This window comes from Hyla sarda, chromosome 2 (genome assembly GCF_029499605.1).
Source record: "Hyla sarda isolate aHylSar1 chromosome 2, aHylSar1.hap1, whole genome shotgun sequence".
Taxonomy (NCBI): domain Eukaryota; kingdom Metazoa; phylum Chordata; class Amphibia; order Anura; family Hylidae; genus Hyla; species Hyla sarda.
Genome location: NC_079190.1, coordinates 31,986,025 through 31,999,733, shown reverse-complemented (window position 1 = coordinate 31,999,733; position 13,709 = coordinate 31,986,025). Strand labels below are relative to the sequence as shown.

The window sequence follows — 13,709 nt, the reverse complement described above, 5'->3', positions numbered from 1 at the left end:
GATTTTTAGGCAACGTTGGAGCAAACAAACCCATGTCAGGGCTTTGTAAAGTGAAGAATGAATAGTTCCTCGGGGTGATTGTTGGGGGTTCTTGTATATGAATGGATCCTGATTTCCAGCGCTGGAGGATAGAAGTAGATCGGTTGGAGTGTACTTCACCTTCACCAGCTGTAACAGGTTTTTCCTCCATGTTATCTCTATACAGGCAGACGGTCTTTGTGCACTGGATTTACTAAGTTGTGCCGGACTTGTGAACCATTTTGGACGCACAACATCTGTAGAGAAAATTGACATCAGCCCCGTACTGCTACAGAAAGGACGAACGAAGATTGCCATGTATGGATTAGGTAAGAATTCTCCACTAGAGGGGGCTAATAATGTATTTATTCACCACTGTTTCCTTGAGTCAGACTATCTATCTATCTATCTATCTATTATATCTATCTATCTCATATCTATCTATTATATCTATCTATCTATCTCATATCTATCTATCTCATATCTATCTATCTCATATCTATCTATCTCATATCTATCTATTATATCTATCTATCTCATATCTATCTATCTCATATCTATCTATCTCATATCTATCTATCTCATATCTATCTATCTCATATCTATCTCATATCTATCTCATATCTATCTATTATATCTATCTATCTCATATCTATCTCATATCTATCTCATATCTATCTATCTCATATCTATCTATTTCATATCTATCTATTATATCTATCTATCTATCTATCTCATATCTATCTATCTATCTATCTATCTCATATCTATCTAATATCTATCTCATATCTATCTAATATCTATCTATCTCATATCTATCTCATATCTATCTAATATCTATCTCATATCTATCTCATATCTATCTATCTATCTCATATCTATCTATCTATCTCATATCTATCTATCTCATATCTATCTATCTATCTCATATCTATCTCATATCTATCTATCTCATATCTATCCATGTACCTCATGTCTATCTGATATTGTATTGTATCTATATATTTCTGTGTACAGTATGTAAAATGAAAGGGGTTATCTAGTTTTTACTAAAAAATATATTATGGTGCTGTGGCAGTTGAAAAATAGAAAATAAACTATACTTACCTAGCCCTGGTCACCCGCAGCTCCCATTCCCCGCTGTCCAATATTTTTTCTTTTTGCCTCCAAAACAAGCACTCGGTGCAGGACCTTCAGGCTCAGCCGATCATTGATCACAGCATTGTTTTGTCTTGGCTTCTTACTGGCTGAGGCAGCAGGTCCTGAGCGCTCATCTCGGAATCAGAGAGAAGATAGGGAGACCGGACAGAGGCTAATGGGAACTGCAGGGGACCAGAGATAGGTAAGTATACCACCCCAGACACTTACATTGATGTGATCTAAGGTGATACAAGGTGCCAGCTGTACCACCCCAGAATCATATTTTTTTTTTTACACAATGGCTGGATATCTCTGGAAAGATATTTACAGATTTAAAGTAATTTTTTTTTCCTGTTGGTTTATTACAGTAAAAGTTGTCTAGTAGGATATATAGCAATACTGAACTTTACAGTAATCATTCTCTGTGCTGTCTGGGTCATAGGCTAAATGCCTTGAAGCAATTCAGCCTTCTGTGCATCAAATATAATAGTTAGAAAATGACCATGAATGTGTTTTTACTCAACCGAAGAAGCCTTACTCATCTGAGCCTTTATTAGCCGATCCCTCTCTATTAATAATACATTCGCCACACACAGTCCGTCTAATCTTGCGGAACAGGCACCAATTTATTTTAAATGTCAAGTATTTTACTTTTAAGATGTGAAATATTGATGATCTCTTTCCTCAAATAAATGTAAAATTGGCCAATAATTGCAGTGAAGGTCTAGCAGGCGGGGTGGGCAATTGATTTAAAGGGGTTGTCTGGGGTCTAATCCATAACTTCAAGATAAGAATCATAAAGATAAAGAAGATACAGATTCAGCACCACTTTTAAATGGTAAGTGTACATATATATATATATATATATATATATATATATATATATATAGACAGACAAAAATCAAACAATACAGACATCCAAGCACTGCCACACTCCTCTATCCAAGCACTGCCCCACTCCTGTATCCAAGCACTGCCCCACTCCTGTATCCAAGCACTGCCCCACTCCTGTATTCAAGCTGTGCCCCGCTCCTGTATCCAAGCACTGCCCCACTCCTGTATCCAAGCACTGCCCCACTCCTGTATCCAAGCACTGCCCCACTCCTGTATCCAAGCACTGCCCCACTCCTGTATCCAAGCACTGCCCCACTCCTGTATCCAAGCACTGCCCTGCTCCTGTATCCAAGCACTGCCCCGCTCCTGTATCCAAGCACTGCCCCGCTCCTGTATCCAAGCACTGCCCCGCTCCTGTATCCAAGCACTGCCCCACTCCTGTATCCAAGCACTGCCCCACTCCTGTATCCAAGCACTGCCCCGCTCCTGTATCCAAGCACTGCCCCACTCCTGTATCCAAGCACTGCCCCGCTCCTGTATCCAAGCACTGCCCCACTCCTGTATCCAAGCACTGCCCTGCTCCTGTATCCAAGCCCTCCTCTGCTCCTGTATCCAAGCACTGCCCTGCTCCTTTTTCCAAGCACTGCCCTGCTCCTGTATCCAAGCAAAGCTCTGCTCCTGTATCCAAGCACTGCTCTGCTCCTGTATCCAAGCACTTCTCTGCTCCTGTATCCAAGCACTGCCCCGTTCTTGTATCCAAGCACTTCTCTGCTCCTGTATCCAAGCACTGCCCCGCTCCTGTATCCTAGCCCTGCTCTGCTCCTGTATCCAAGCCCTCCTCTGCTCCTGTATCCAATCACTGCTCTGCTCCTGTATCCAATCACTGCTCTGCCCCTGTATCCAATCACTGCCCCGCTCCTGTATCCTAGCCCTGCTCTGCTCCCATATCCAAGCCCTCCTCTGCTCCTGTATCCAAGCACTGCCACACTCCTGTATCCAAGCTCTGCCCTGCTCCTGTATCCAAGCAAAGCTCTGCTCCTGTATCCAAGCACTGCTCTGCTCCTGTATCCAAGCCCTCCTCTGCTCCTGTATCCAATCACTGCTCTGCTCCTGTATACAAGTACTGCCCCGCTCCTGTATCCAAGCCCTCCTCTGCTCCTGTATCCAAGCACTGCTCCGCTCCTGTATCCAAACACTGCTCTGCTCCTGTATCCAAGCCCTCCTCTGCTCCTGTATCCAAGCACTGCCCCACTCCTGTATCCAAGCACTGCCCCACTCCTGTATCCAAGCACTGCGCCGCTCCTGTATCCAAGCACTGCCCCGCTCCTGTATTCAAGCAGTGCCCCGCTCCTGTATCCAAGCAGTGCCCCGCTCCTGTATCCAAGCACTGCCCCGCTCCTGTATCCAAGCACTGCCCCACTCCTGTATCCAAGCACTGCCTTGCTCCTGTATCCAAGCACTGCCCCGCTCCTATATCTAAGTACTGCTACACTCCTGTATCATAGCATTGCCCTGCTCCTGTATCAAAGCACTACCCTGCTCCTGTATCCAAGCACTGCCTTGCTCCTGTATCCAAGCACTGTCCTGCTCCTGTATCCAAGCCCTGCCCTGCTCCTGTATCTAAGTACTGCTCTGCTCCTGTATCTAAGCACTGTCCTGCTCCTGTATCCTAGTCCTGCTCTGCTCCTGTATCCAAGCACTGCCCTGCTCCTGTATCTAAGCACTGCCCTGCTCCTGTATCTAAGCACTTCTCTCCTCCTGTATCTAAGCACTGCTCTGCTCCTGTATCTAAGCACTGCCCTTCTGTTTGTCATCAGTTGCTGAGGAACAGAACTCGCGCATGGAACTTTGCTAAGCGTAGCACGGTGGCCTCATCTTTGGGATAGGCTGGAGAAACAAGCCCGATCCATGGAGGCCGCACCTCCCAGTTTACAGGATATCTTTTTCTGTTTCTCTGTCTCTATTTCTCTCTCCTTATCTCTGTGTGTCTCTTTCTTTGTTTCTGTGTATCTTTCTCTTTCTCTCTGTCTTTTCCTCTTTCTCTCTATCTTTTCCTCTTTCTCTCTATCTTACTCTTTCTCTCTGTGTGTGTTCTCCTTCTCCTTTTCCCTCTCCCTCTCTCTACCTCTCATCTACAGTATTCGATAAGCTCCTCAGCCCCCCCTAGTGGTGACTGCAGGCAGCCAGAATTTTCTTTTTATTCCCATGTCTGGGGAACATTTGAAGCTATATTAATAAATCAGCAGAGAATTTTGCTCAGAAAACAGATTAAAAACAAAAGGCTGGACAGTGACTTTATGTTGTATTTCTCATCCTGCCAGGACTTTCTATTCCGCACAGACCTGCGCTGCCTTTGGCTCTGATCTAGTAGCACTATGTACAGTACTTGTCTCTATATTTGTTATTATAAGAAATTACCGACTATTACCATAGACTCCTGGGGAATCTAATAATGGATTTTGTGTAGATTTTATTTGCTGAGACGTTTGCACCTGTTCCTATTTTTTGTACATATAATGGAGAGCATTGTGCAAGAAATTGCTATTTTTTTACACCAATTTTCTGGTTTTCTCCCCCTCTTTTTCACCTTAGGGTCCATTCCGGATGAAAGACTTTATCGCATGTTTGTTAACAAACAAGTTACAATGCTTCGGCCCCGGGAGGATGAGTCCAACTGGTTCAACCTATTTGTTATTCATCAGAACAGGTACGATTCTCAGATCCTACGGCCAGAACATCTGCTCCCTGTCTATAAAACAAATGCAAAAAGCACAAAATGAGCCAGTTCAGTGGAGTTTATTATTTTGCTGGATTTATCACTAAAAGGCAAATGTCATCTTTAAAAGGGTACTCCGCTGCTCAGCGTTTGGAGCAAACTGTTCCGAACACTGGAGCCGAGAGCTCGTGACATCATAGCCCCGCCCCCTCATGACATCACACACCCGCCCCCTCCCATAGACTTGCATTGAGGGGGCGGGACATGACATAATTAGGAGGTGGGGCTCTGACGTCACAAGCTCTCGGCTCCGGTGTTCGGAACAGTTTGTTCCAAACGCTGAGCAGCGGAGTACCCCATTAAAAGGATTCTAAATTCTTACCTTTTTTATTTATTTTTTTATCTTTGTTTGATTTCTTTTTTAAATTGGAAAAATATTTTCTTTAAAGGAATAAACAAAGCATTAAGTGCAACACAGGTTAATGCAGGTATTGATGTTACCAATTCTCTTTATTTAAAAAACAAACTAAGACTAATGGTGTCATGTGGGTCATCTGTTAAGAGATGAAAAAAATCAACATTATATATCTATAACAGATACAGAACAAGGACGTGTTATCTGTGAGAAGAATTGACATACTGTAGAGTCACGATGTCAGGGAGGGAGTGTGGAGTAGGCAAGTCCAAAATTGTTGATTTTTAGTCACTTCATTTAGCAGAAAAGAATGAATAATAAAAGTGATCAAACAGGAACATCAAAACAAAAATGGTACCAGTGATTGGCTGGGCGACAACTTGACAGATGGGCTCGGGCCCTGGTTGTCTTTCTGGTGCCGGGACCCAATCTGTCATATTGTCTCGCAGCCGATCACTGACCAATGCGAGGACATTGCTGCGGCCTACCACTAGCTGAGCTGCAGTGTTGTGCCCCATGGCCAAAAAGGTGATCGCAACGGAGACCGGGACAGCGATACTGGAGGCATCGGGGGATTGGTGGGAGGTATGTTCTAAAATCATTTTAAATAAATGCCAGCAGATTTTCACTAGAGTACCCTTTTAGGCAACACTATGTATATCTATATAAATATATATATATATATATATATATATATATGTGTGTATATATATATATATATATATATATATATATATATAAAATTTGTATTAATGTGCATAAAGAAGCCAAGGAGAGAAATCTCCAAAAGGCATCAAATTACAGATTAAACATTCTTATAATATGTCAACAAAAGTTAGATTTTATTTCCATCATTTACACTTTCAAAATAACAGAAAACAAAAAAATGACATCTGCAAAAGTTTGGGCACCCTGCAGAGTTAATATCTTGTACTGCCCCCTTTGGCAAATATCACAGCTTGTAAACGCTTTTTGTAGCCAGCCAAGAGTCTTTCAATTCTTATTTGAGGTATCTTTGCCCAGTCTTCCTTACAAAAGTCTTCCAGTTCTTTGAGATTTCTGGGCTGTCTGTCACGCACTGCTCTTTTAAGGTCTATCCATAGATTTTCAATTATGTTGAGGTCAGGAGATTGTGAAGGCCATGGCAAAACCTTCAGTTTACACCTCTTGATGTAATCCCCTGTGGATTTCGAGGTGTATTTAGGATCATTATCCATTTGTAGAAACCATCCTCTCTTTAACTTCAGCTTTTTCACAGATGGCCTCAAGTTACCATCCAAAATTTGCTGAAATTTTATTGAATCCATTTTTCCTTCTACTCGTGAGATGTTCCCTGTGCCACTGGCTGCAATACAACCCCAAAGCATGATTGATCCACCCCCATGCTTAACAGTTGTACAGAGGTTCTTTTCATTACATTCTGTTCCCCTTCTTCTTCAAACGTACCTTTGCTCATTCTGGCCAAAAAGTTCAATTTTAACCTCATCGGTCCACAGAACTTGTTTCCAAAATGCATCAGGCTTGTCTATATGTTCATTTGCAAAGTTTAAACGCTGATTTTTGTGGTGAGGACATAGAAGAGGTTTTCTTCTGATGACTCTTCCATGAAGACCATATTTGTACAAGTATCTCTTTATAGTGGAATAGTGTACCACAACTCCAGTGTCTGCCAGATCTTTCTGGAGGGATTGTGCAGTCAAACGTGGGTTTTGAATTGTTTTTCTCACAATCCTACGAGCTGTTCTGTCTGATATTTTTCTTGGTCTTCCAGAACTTGCTTTAACTTCCACTGTTCCTGATGACTGCCATTTCATAATTACATTCCGAACAGAGGATATTGACATCTGAAAACGTTTTGCTATCTTCTTATAGCCTTCTTCAGCTTTGTGAGCGTCAACTATTTTCAGTTTCAGATTTCTAGACAACTGCTTAGAAGAACCCATGGTGCTGATTGTTGGGGCAAGGTCAGATTAGTCTGTGCATTTAAAATCTTTGAGATTGACATCACCTGGTCTTCCCAGATCATGATTGAGAACAATCCATGACACTGGCAGGTCTCAGCTTTGCAAAGGGGGCAGCGCATGCTATAAATTCTGCAGGGTGCCCAAACTTTTGCAGACGCCATTTTTTTTGTTTTCTGTTATTTTGAAAGTGTAAATGATGGAAATAAAATCTAACTTTTGTTGACATATTAGTAGAATGTCTAATCTGTAATTTGATGCCTTTTAGAGATTTTTTCCATCTTTCCTTGACTTCTTTATGCACATTAATACAAATCTTTACCCAAACTTTTGATCCCCACTGTGTGTGTGTGTGTGTGTGTGTGTATATATATATATATATATATATATATATATATATATATAATATAATCTCAATCATCACATTATGATATCATAGATAGCATTTTGCAGCTTTTTTTATTTTGTCCAACAGACACGGTTGCATCTTGTTACAGTGTTTCAGATTTCTTTCTGGTATTAAGCCTTCTTATTCTGCAGTATTCAGTCTACTGTATAGTGCAGTGTTTCCCAACCAGGGTGCCTCCAGCTGTTGCTAAACTACAATTCCCAGCATGCCCGGACAGCCGAAGGCTGTCCTGGCATGCTGGGAGTTGTAGTTTTGCAACAGCTGTAGGCACCCTGATTGGGAAACACTGGTATAGTGAATTGAGTAAACCCCATAGCTGAACCCCAGACACAGCAACCGAATGCGAGATCAGTCATCCCGAGAGCTAACGAAAAACCAGCGATACGTGTCCTAGTGTTTGAAGTTGTTTCCCGGTTGACAATTTGACCTATATGTTTGCAGGAGTAAACACGGAGCCACGAATTACATCCCCGAGCAGTTTCTGGATGACTTTTTAGATTTGGTGATTTGGGGCCATGAACACGAGTGTAAGATAGCGCCGGTGAGGAACGAGCAGCAGCTCTTCTATGTGTCACAACCTGGGAGTTCTGTGGCCACTTCCCTGTCCCCTGGAGAAGCAGTAAAGAAGTAAGTCCCTTTGTATTTCACAGTTAAAGTTAAATGTCAACTTTTTATTATCATGTTCTTTCAGGTCTAAAATTGTGCGCTGATTAGTTTCTTATCTTAAAGGTATACTCCAGCTTAAAAAAATAATAATATCTGCATATGTTGATAAACCTAGAGTAAAAAAAAAGAAAAATAGTGATGCTAACCTATCCTAAATGACAAGTTATCCTGGAACCTTTTCTACAAACTAAATAACAAATACCTAACAAGAAACACGGAAACACATATAATGCCAAAAGTAACACATTTTATTGAATACCATTATACACTACAATAAAAAATATATTAAAAGGAGCAGCAAATAAACTAAATAACAATCTGCTCAGCTCCTCCTGCTCTATAACATGATACCTGCAGATTATACTGTATTGTATATATCATCTGCTCAGCTCCTCCTGCTCTATAACATGATACCTGCAGATTATACTGTATTTTATATATGATCTGCTCAGCTCCTCCTGCTCTATAACATGATACCTGCAGATTGTACTTTATTGTATATATCATCTGCTCAGCTCCTCCTGCTCTATAACATGATACCTGCAGATTGTACTGTATTGTATATATCATCTACTCAGCTCCTCCTGCTCTATAACATGATACCTGCAGATTGTACTGTATTGTATATATCATCTGCTCAGCTCCTCCTGCTCTATAACATGATACCTGCAGATTGTACTGTATTGTATATATCATCTGCTCAGCTCCTCCTGCTCTATAACATGATACCTGCAGATTGTACTGCATTGTATATATCATCTGCTCAGCTCCTCCTACTCTATAACATGATGTCTGCAGATTGTACTTTATTGTATATATCATCTGCTCAGCTCCTCCTGCTCTATAACATGATACCTGCAGATTGTACTGTATTGTATATATCATCTACTCAGCTCCTCCTGCTCTATAACATGATACCTGCAGATTGTACTGTATTGTATATATCATCTGCTCAGCTCCTCCTGCTCTATAACATGATACCTGCAGATTGTACTGTATTGTATATATCATCTACTCAGCTCCTCCTGCTCTATAACATGATACCTGCAGATTGTACTGCATTGTATATATCATCTGCTCAGCTCCTCCTACTCTATAACATGATATCTGCAGATTGTACTGCATTGTATATATCATCTGCTCAGCTCCTCCTGCTCTATAACATGATACCTGCAGATTATACTGTATTGTATATATCATCAGCTCAGCTCCTCCTGCTCTATAACATGATACCTGCAGATTGTACTGCATTGTATATATCATCTGCTCAGCTCCTCCTGCTCTATAACATGATACCTGCAGATTATACTGTATTGTATATATCATCTGCTCAGCTCCTCCTACTCTATAACATGATATCTGCAGATTGTACTGCATTGTATATATCATCTGCTCAGCTCCTCCTGCTCTATAACATGATACCTGCAGATTGTACTGTATTGTATATATCATCTGCTCAGCTCCTCCTGCTCTATAACATGTTACCTGCAGATTGTACTGTATTGTATATATCATCTGCTCAGCTCCTCCTGCTCTATAACATGATACCTGCAGATTGTACTGTAATGTATATATCATCTGCTCAGCTCCTCCTGTTCTATAATCTGATACCTGCAGATTGTACTGTATTGCATATATCATCTGCTCAGCTCCTCCTGCTCTATAACATGATACATGCAGATTGTACTGCATTGTATATATCATCTGCTCAGCTCCTCCTGCTCTATAACATGATTCCTGCAGATTGTACTGTATTGTATATATCATCCGCTCAGCTCCTCCTGCTCTATAACAGGATACCTGCAGATTGTACTGTATTGTATATATCATCTGCTCAGCTCCTCCTGCTCTATAACATGATACATGCAGATTGTATTGTATTGTATATATCATCTGCTCAGCTCCTCCTGCTCTATAACATGATACCTGCAGATTGTACTGTATTGTATATATCATCTGCTCAGATCTTCCTGCTCTATAACATGATACCTGCAGATTGTACTGTATTGTCTATATGGGGAATACTTTACCTCAGGGATGCTCTTACAGATGCCTTGTATTTTACATGCAAAGACTGTATTGTATTGTCATATACACTAATGACGATTTGTTAATTAATTAATTCAATATATATGTATACAAACAATTATCATGTTTGAAAGCTCGCCATGTAACATTATTTAATTTATTTTTGTTACCCACTTCGGATCATTCACAGTATGGCATTTCCTATAGGATTTTCACTCAGATTGGAAATTCTAGTGCAGCAGCCTCCTATTGATTCAATGGGTTTCTTTTGCACCTTTCACACTGTGGAATTTCAAACTCCGGAATACGCATGGAACGGAGTGGTCCAAGCAGCATATGTAATCCCTGCTACATGCTACATTTTCGTTTTGCGTAAATTCTACTGCGGTGTGAATGTACCCTAAGGGTAGGGTCACACGTAATGGATCCGCAGCCTATTTTACACTGTGTATCTGCTGGTGACTCGACCCATAGTGTGCCTTCAGCTGAGTTTTTTTTTTTAAGTGCTTGTCCGTTTGCGTCCTTTCAGTCTGTTGTCTGTTGAACTGCTGATGTAGCTTCATATAGTGGAGCCTGATGTGATGTGAACTTAGCCTTACCGGTCATATCACAGAAAAAACTGTGTAAGGCTGGGTTCACACCACGTTTTTGCAATACAGTTCCCATATACGTTTTCAATTTGAAAAACCTACGGAACCGTATTGAAAACCTATGCCAAAAGATGCTTCCGCTTGCATCCATTTTACGTCTTGTACAGTTTTGTCAGTTTTTTTTCCCGTACCCAAAACTGTAGCCTACTACGGTTTTTGGTTCGGGTGAAAAACCGTATTGAAACTTATTCATATTGGAGTACCTGTTTAACCTGTGTCAGGTTAGTGTGAGTGATGCTGCTTTCGGTTTTGGCCACACATTGTCCTGTGTTAACAGGTAATTTGCAGCCAAGAATGATGAAATTAACGAGCCGCACGGTTGATCCACCGATTGTTCTTGTGGTCCAGCTGGCAGTGGATGTAGTCGTATATAGGCCATTTGTCGTACCCCTATTGACTCATGTAAAAGGATTCTCACCCGGGTAAGCAGCACTCTTCTGGTAGTAGAAATGTGAGTATGTAAGGATTATAGGATACTTTCCCTATGGCTTAGGCTTCTTTCACAATACCGCTAGGACATGGCAGGGTGACGGCCGTCGGCAGTGTTGGGAAGAATAGCGGGAGAAAAATTACTGCATGTGTCATCTTTTTTCCTCACTATTCATAACAGCGCCTGGCCCATAATAGTAAATGGGAGCCACTGTAACCCATTGTTGCCCGTTGCTCCCAGTCATGAGAATTGCCATTAAAGTTGGAAAAAAAAGAGACTTTGATGGCCATTCTCGACGGGGAGCAACAGCAGTGTGAAAGGGGCCTTAGAGGTATTTTGGTATCAGAAAGTTGTATTTATATAAAACTAACACTCCAAGATATATAACTTACCAATATAATGTTATCACAATTTGTATTGGCTTCAGGAAGCTTTTGCTTGATTTACTGATTTACCCCTGACAGGAAGTTGTGTAGTCCTCTCATTGTCAGTGTAGTATTGTCTCAGCAGCTTCCTAGTTCCACCCTCTCTCCAGAGACAACACCTCAGCTGTCTCAGGAGGCGTGGCTGGATCTTGTCTCTGAGCTCTGGCTCCGCCCCTTGAGTGATGTCATCACCTCCGACCAGTCTCTACAGCACCATTTCCCTGTCATATATAAAGATATCTTTTTTTGGTCATTTAGGGAGAATGAGTTTTATTTTCAGTATGCTGCCTTATGTTGAACAATGGCAGAGGAGCCAACAGGGAATGAATAGCAGGTGCTGCCACCCCATTGATTATGGTAACTGCCGAACCAGGAAGTACAACCAGAAAGTCCAGGACTAACATCCATAAAAAATGTGGTTGTTTCAAGACTGGAGCAGACAGAGAAGCTATATTGTTCTGCAGCATTTTAATGTTTTCTGCACTGTGTTTATTGGTCCCTCGGGTCCGATGTTGACATGTTGGTTCTAGGTAAAGCCGACAGGTACAGGTCCCTGACATTATAGTGAAAATATCTTATCTTATGTATCTTTTGTATTCTGTCTGCAAGGTGAAATTTGATTGACTTGTTTGTTTTGGGAGCTGTTGTTTTGCTGTATGTGATGTTGTTTTCAGGAGTTTCTTGCCCGTTGATGTCCCATCATGGCTTCTGTTTTGTGTGGGGTTGCTAGAGGGACTGTTGAAACTGTTGAAACTGTTGCTAGAGACAGGACTACAGACAAAAAGCGGGCTTAAGACATTAACCCCTCCACCTCCTCAGACCACCAGAACATTCTTCATTAGTCTTAAAGTAGTACTCCGCCACTAGACATCTTATCCCCTATCCAAAGGAAATGGGATAAGATGTCTGATCATAGGGGGTTCTGCAGCTAGGACCCCCACGATCTCTGTGCAGCACCCGGTGTTTGTTTAGAACACTCGGTGCGGCTGGCAGGGGTCTTGACGTCACGGCCACGCCCCTCATGATGTCACACTATGCCCCTCAGTGAAAGTCTATGGGAGGGGGCGTGGCTATGACGTCACGAAGGGTGTGGCGGTGACGTCACGACCCCCCCGCTTGCACCCAGCGTTCGGAACGAAATGTTACGAATGCTGCGGCAGTGGAGTACCCCTTTTAAATTGTTCCTTATTTTAAGAAAACATATTTTGATGACCGAAAAACCATTTGAACACATAACATAAATATTTTTTTTATTTTGCTGTAATATTTTCCACTTTCAATATAAATTTTTTTTAACTAAGACATTGTTTTGCACTCTTTATTGCATTCTTTATTGTTTCTTAACAAAATGATATGAACATATTGCTGTCAAAAAGACGTATTGCTTAGCAGAGATCACCAGATGTCCGGCCTGCGGCGGTAAGACTGGGAAACTGGCCTCCTTCCAACCCTAGAGAGAGCCCCTTGCCTGTGTCCGTGCGTCCACTCGTAGCTGCATTCCTCCGCTATGAGCACACACACAGGAATCTGCGCGACTGTAGTAAGCTGCTCGCGCATGCGCAGTTTACTCACAGATATTGCAGTTGCTCCTCAGCCTCTAAGCTAGGCCGTGAGCAGCCGCAATGTATGAGAGTAAACTGCGCATGCGGGCATAGGCAGCGGGCTCAATCTAGGGTCGGCCATTGGCGAATCCGCAATGTAAAATACGCTGAGGATAGGTTACATGTGACTCTACCCTTATTGTTTGGAGGGCTTTTCACAACGAATCGAGCCGATTGGTCTGGTCAACTTATCCTCTGAACAGGTTTTGATGAATCTCCCCCCTAGTCTCCAAAAACTAAAATACCCTCCGAATCCATAGCGTGTGACCCTACGCTTTAAATAAGCAATTTGATTGGTTGCTATGGGCAACTGGCCAACTTTTCCTCAGCACAGGTCTTGATGAATTTTCCCCTAGATTATGGAGTTGACCACAGTAAAAAAAAGACAGAATCATAAGGAGTAGATACATTATACA

At 41.8% G+C, this 13,709-nt stretch overlaps 1 protein-coding gene across 2 annotated transcripts in view; it reads left to right on the top strand.

The window, feature by feature from the left end:
• Positions 1-13,709, top strand: part of MRE11 (MRE11 homolog, double strand break repair nuclease) — a 229,548-nt gene that overhangs the window by 50,668 nt on the left and 165,171 nt on the right. For both annotated transcript variants that reach the window (XM_056561491.1, XM_056561492.1), the window contains exons 6-8: positions 206-347; positions 4,585-4,699; positions 7,935-8,120. In XM_056561491.1, the coding sequence (XP_056417466.1) occupies positions 206-347; positions 4,585-4,699; positions 7,935-8,120 (443 nt within the window). The remainder of the gene's footprint in view (positions 1-205; positions 348-4,584; positions 4,700-7,934; positions 8,121-13,709) is intronic.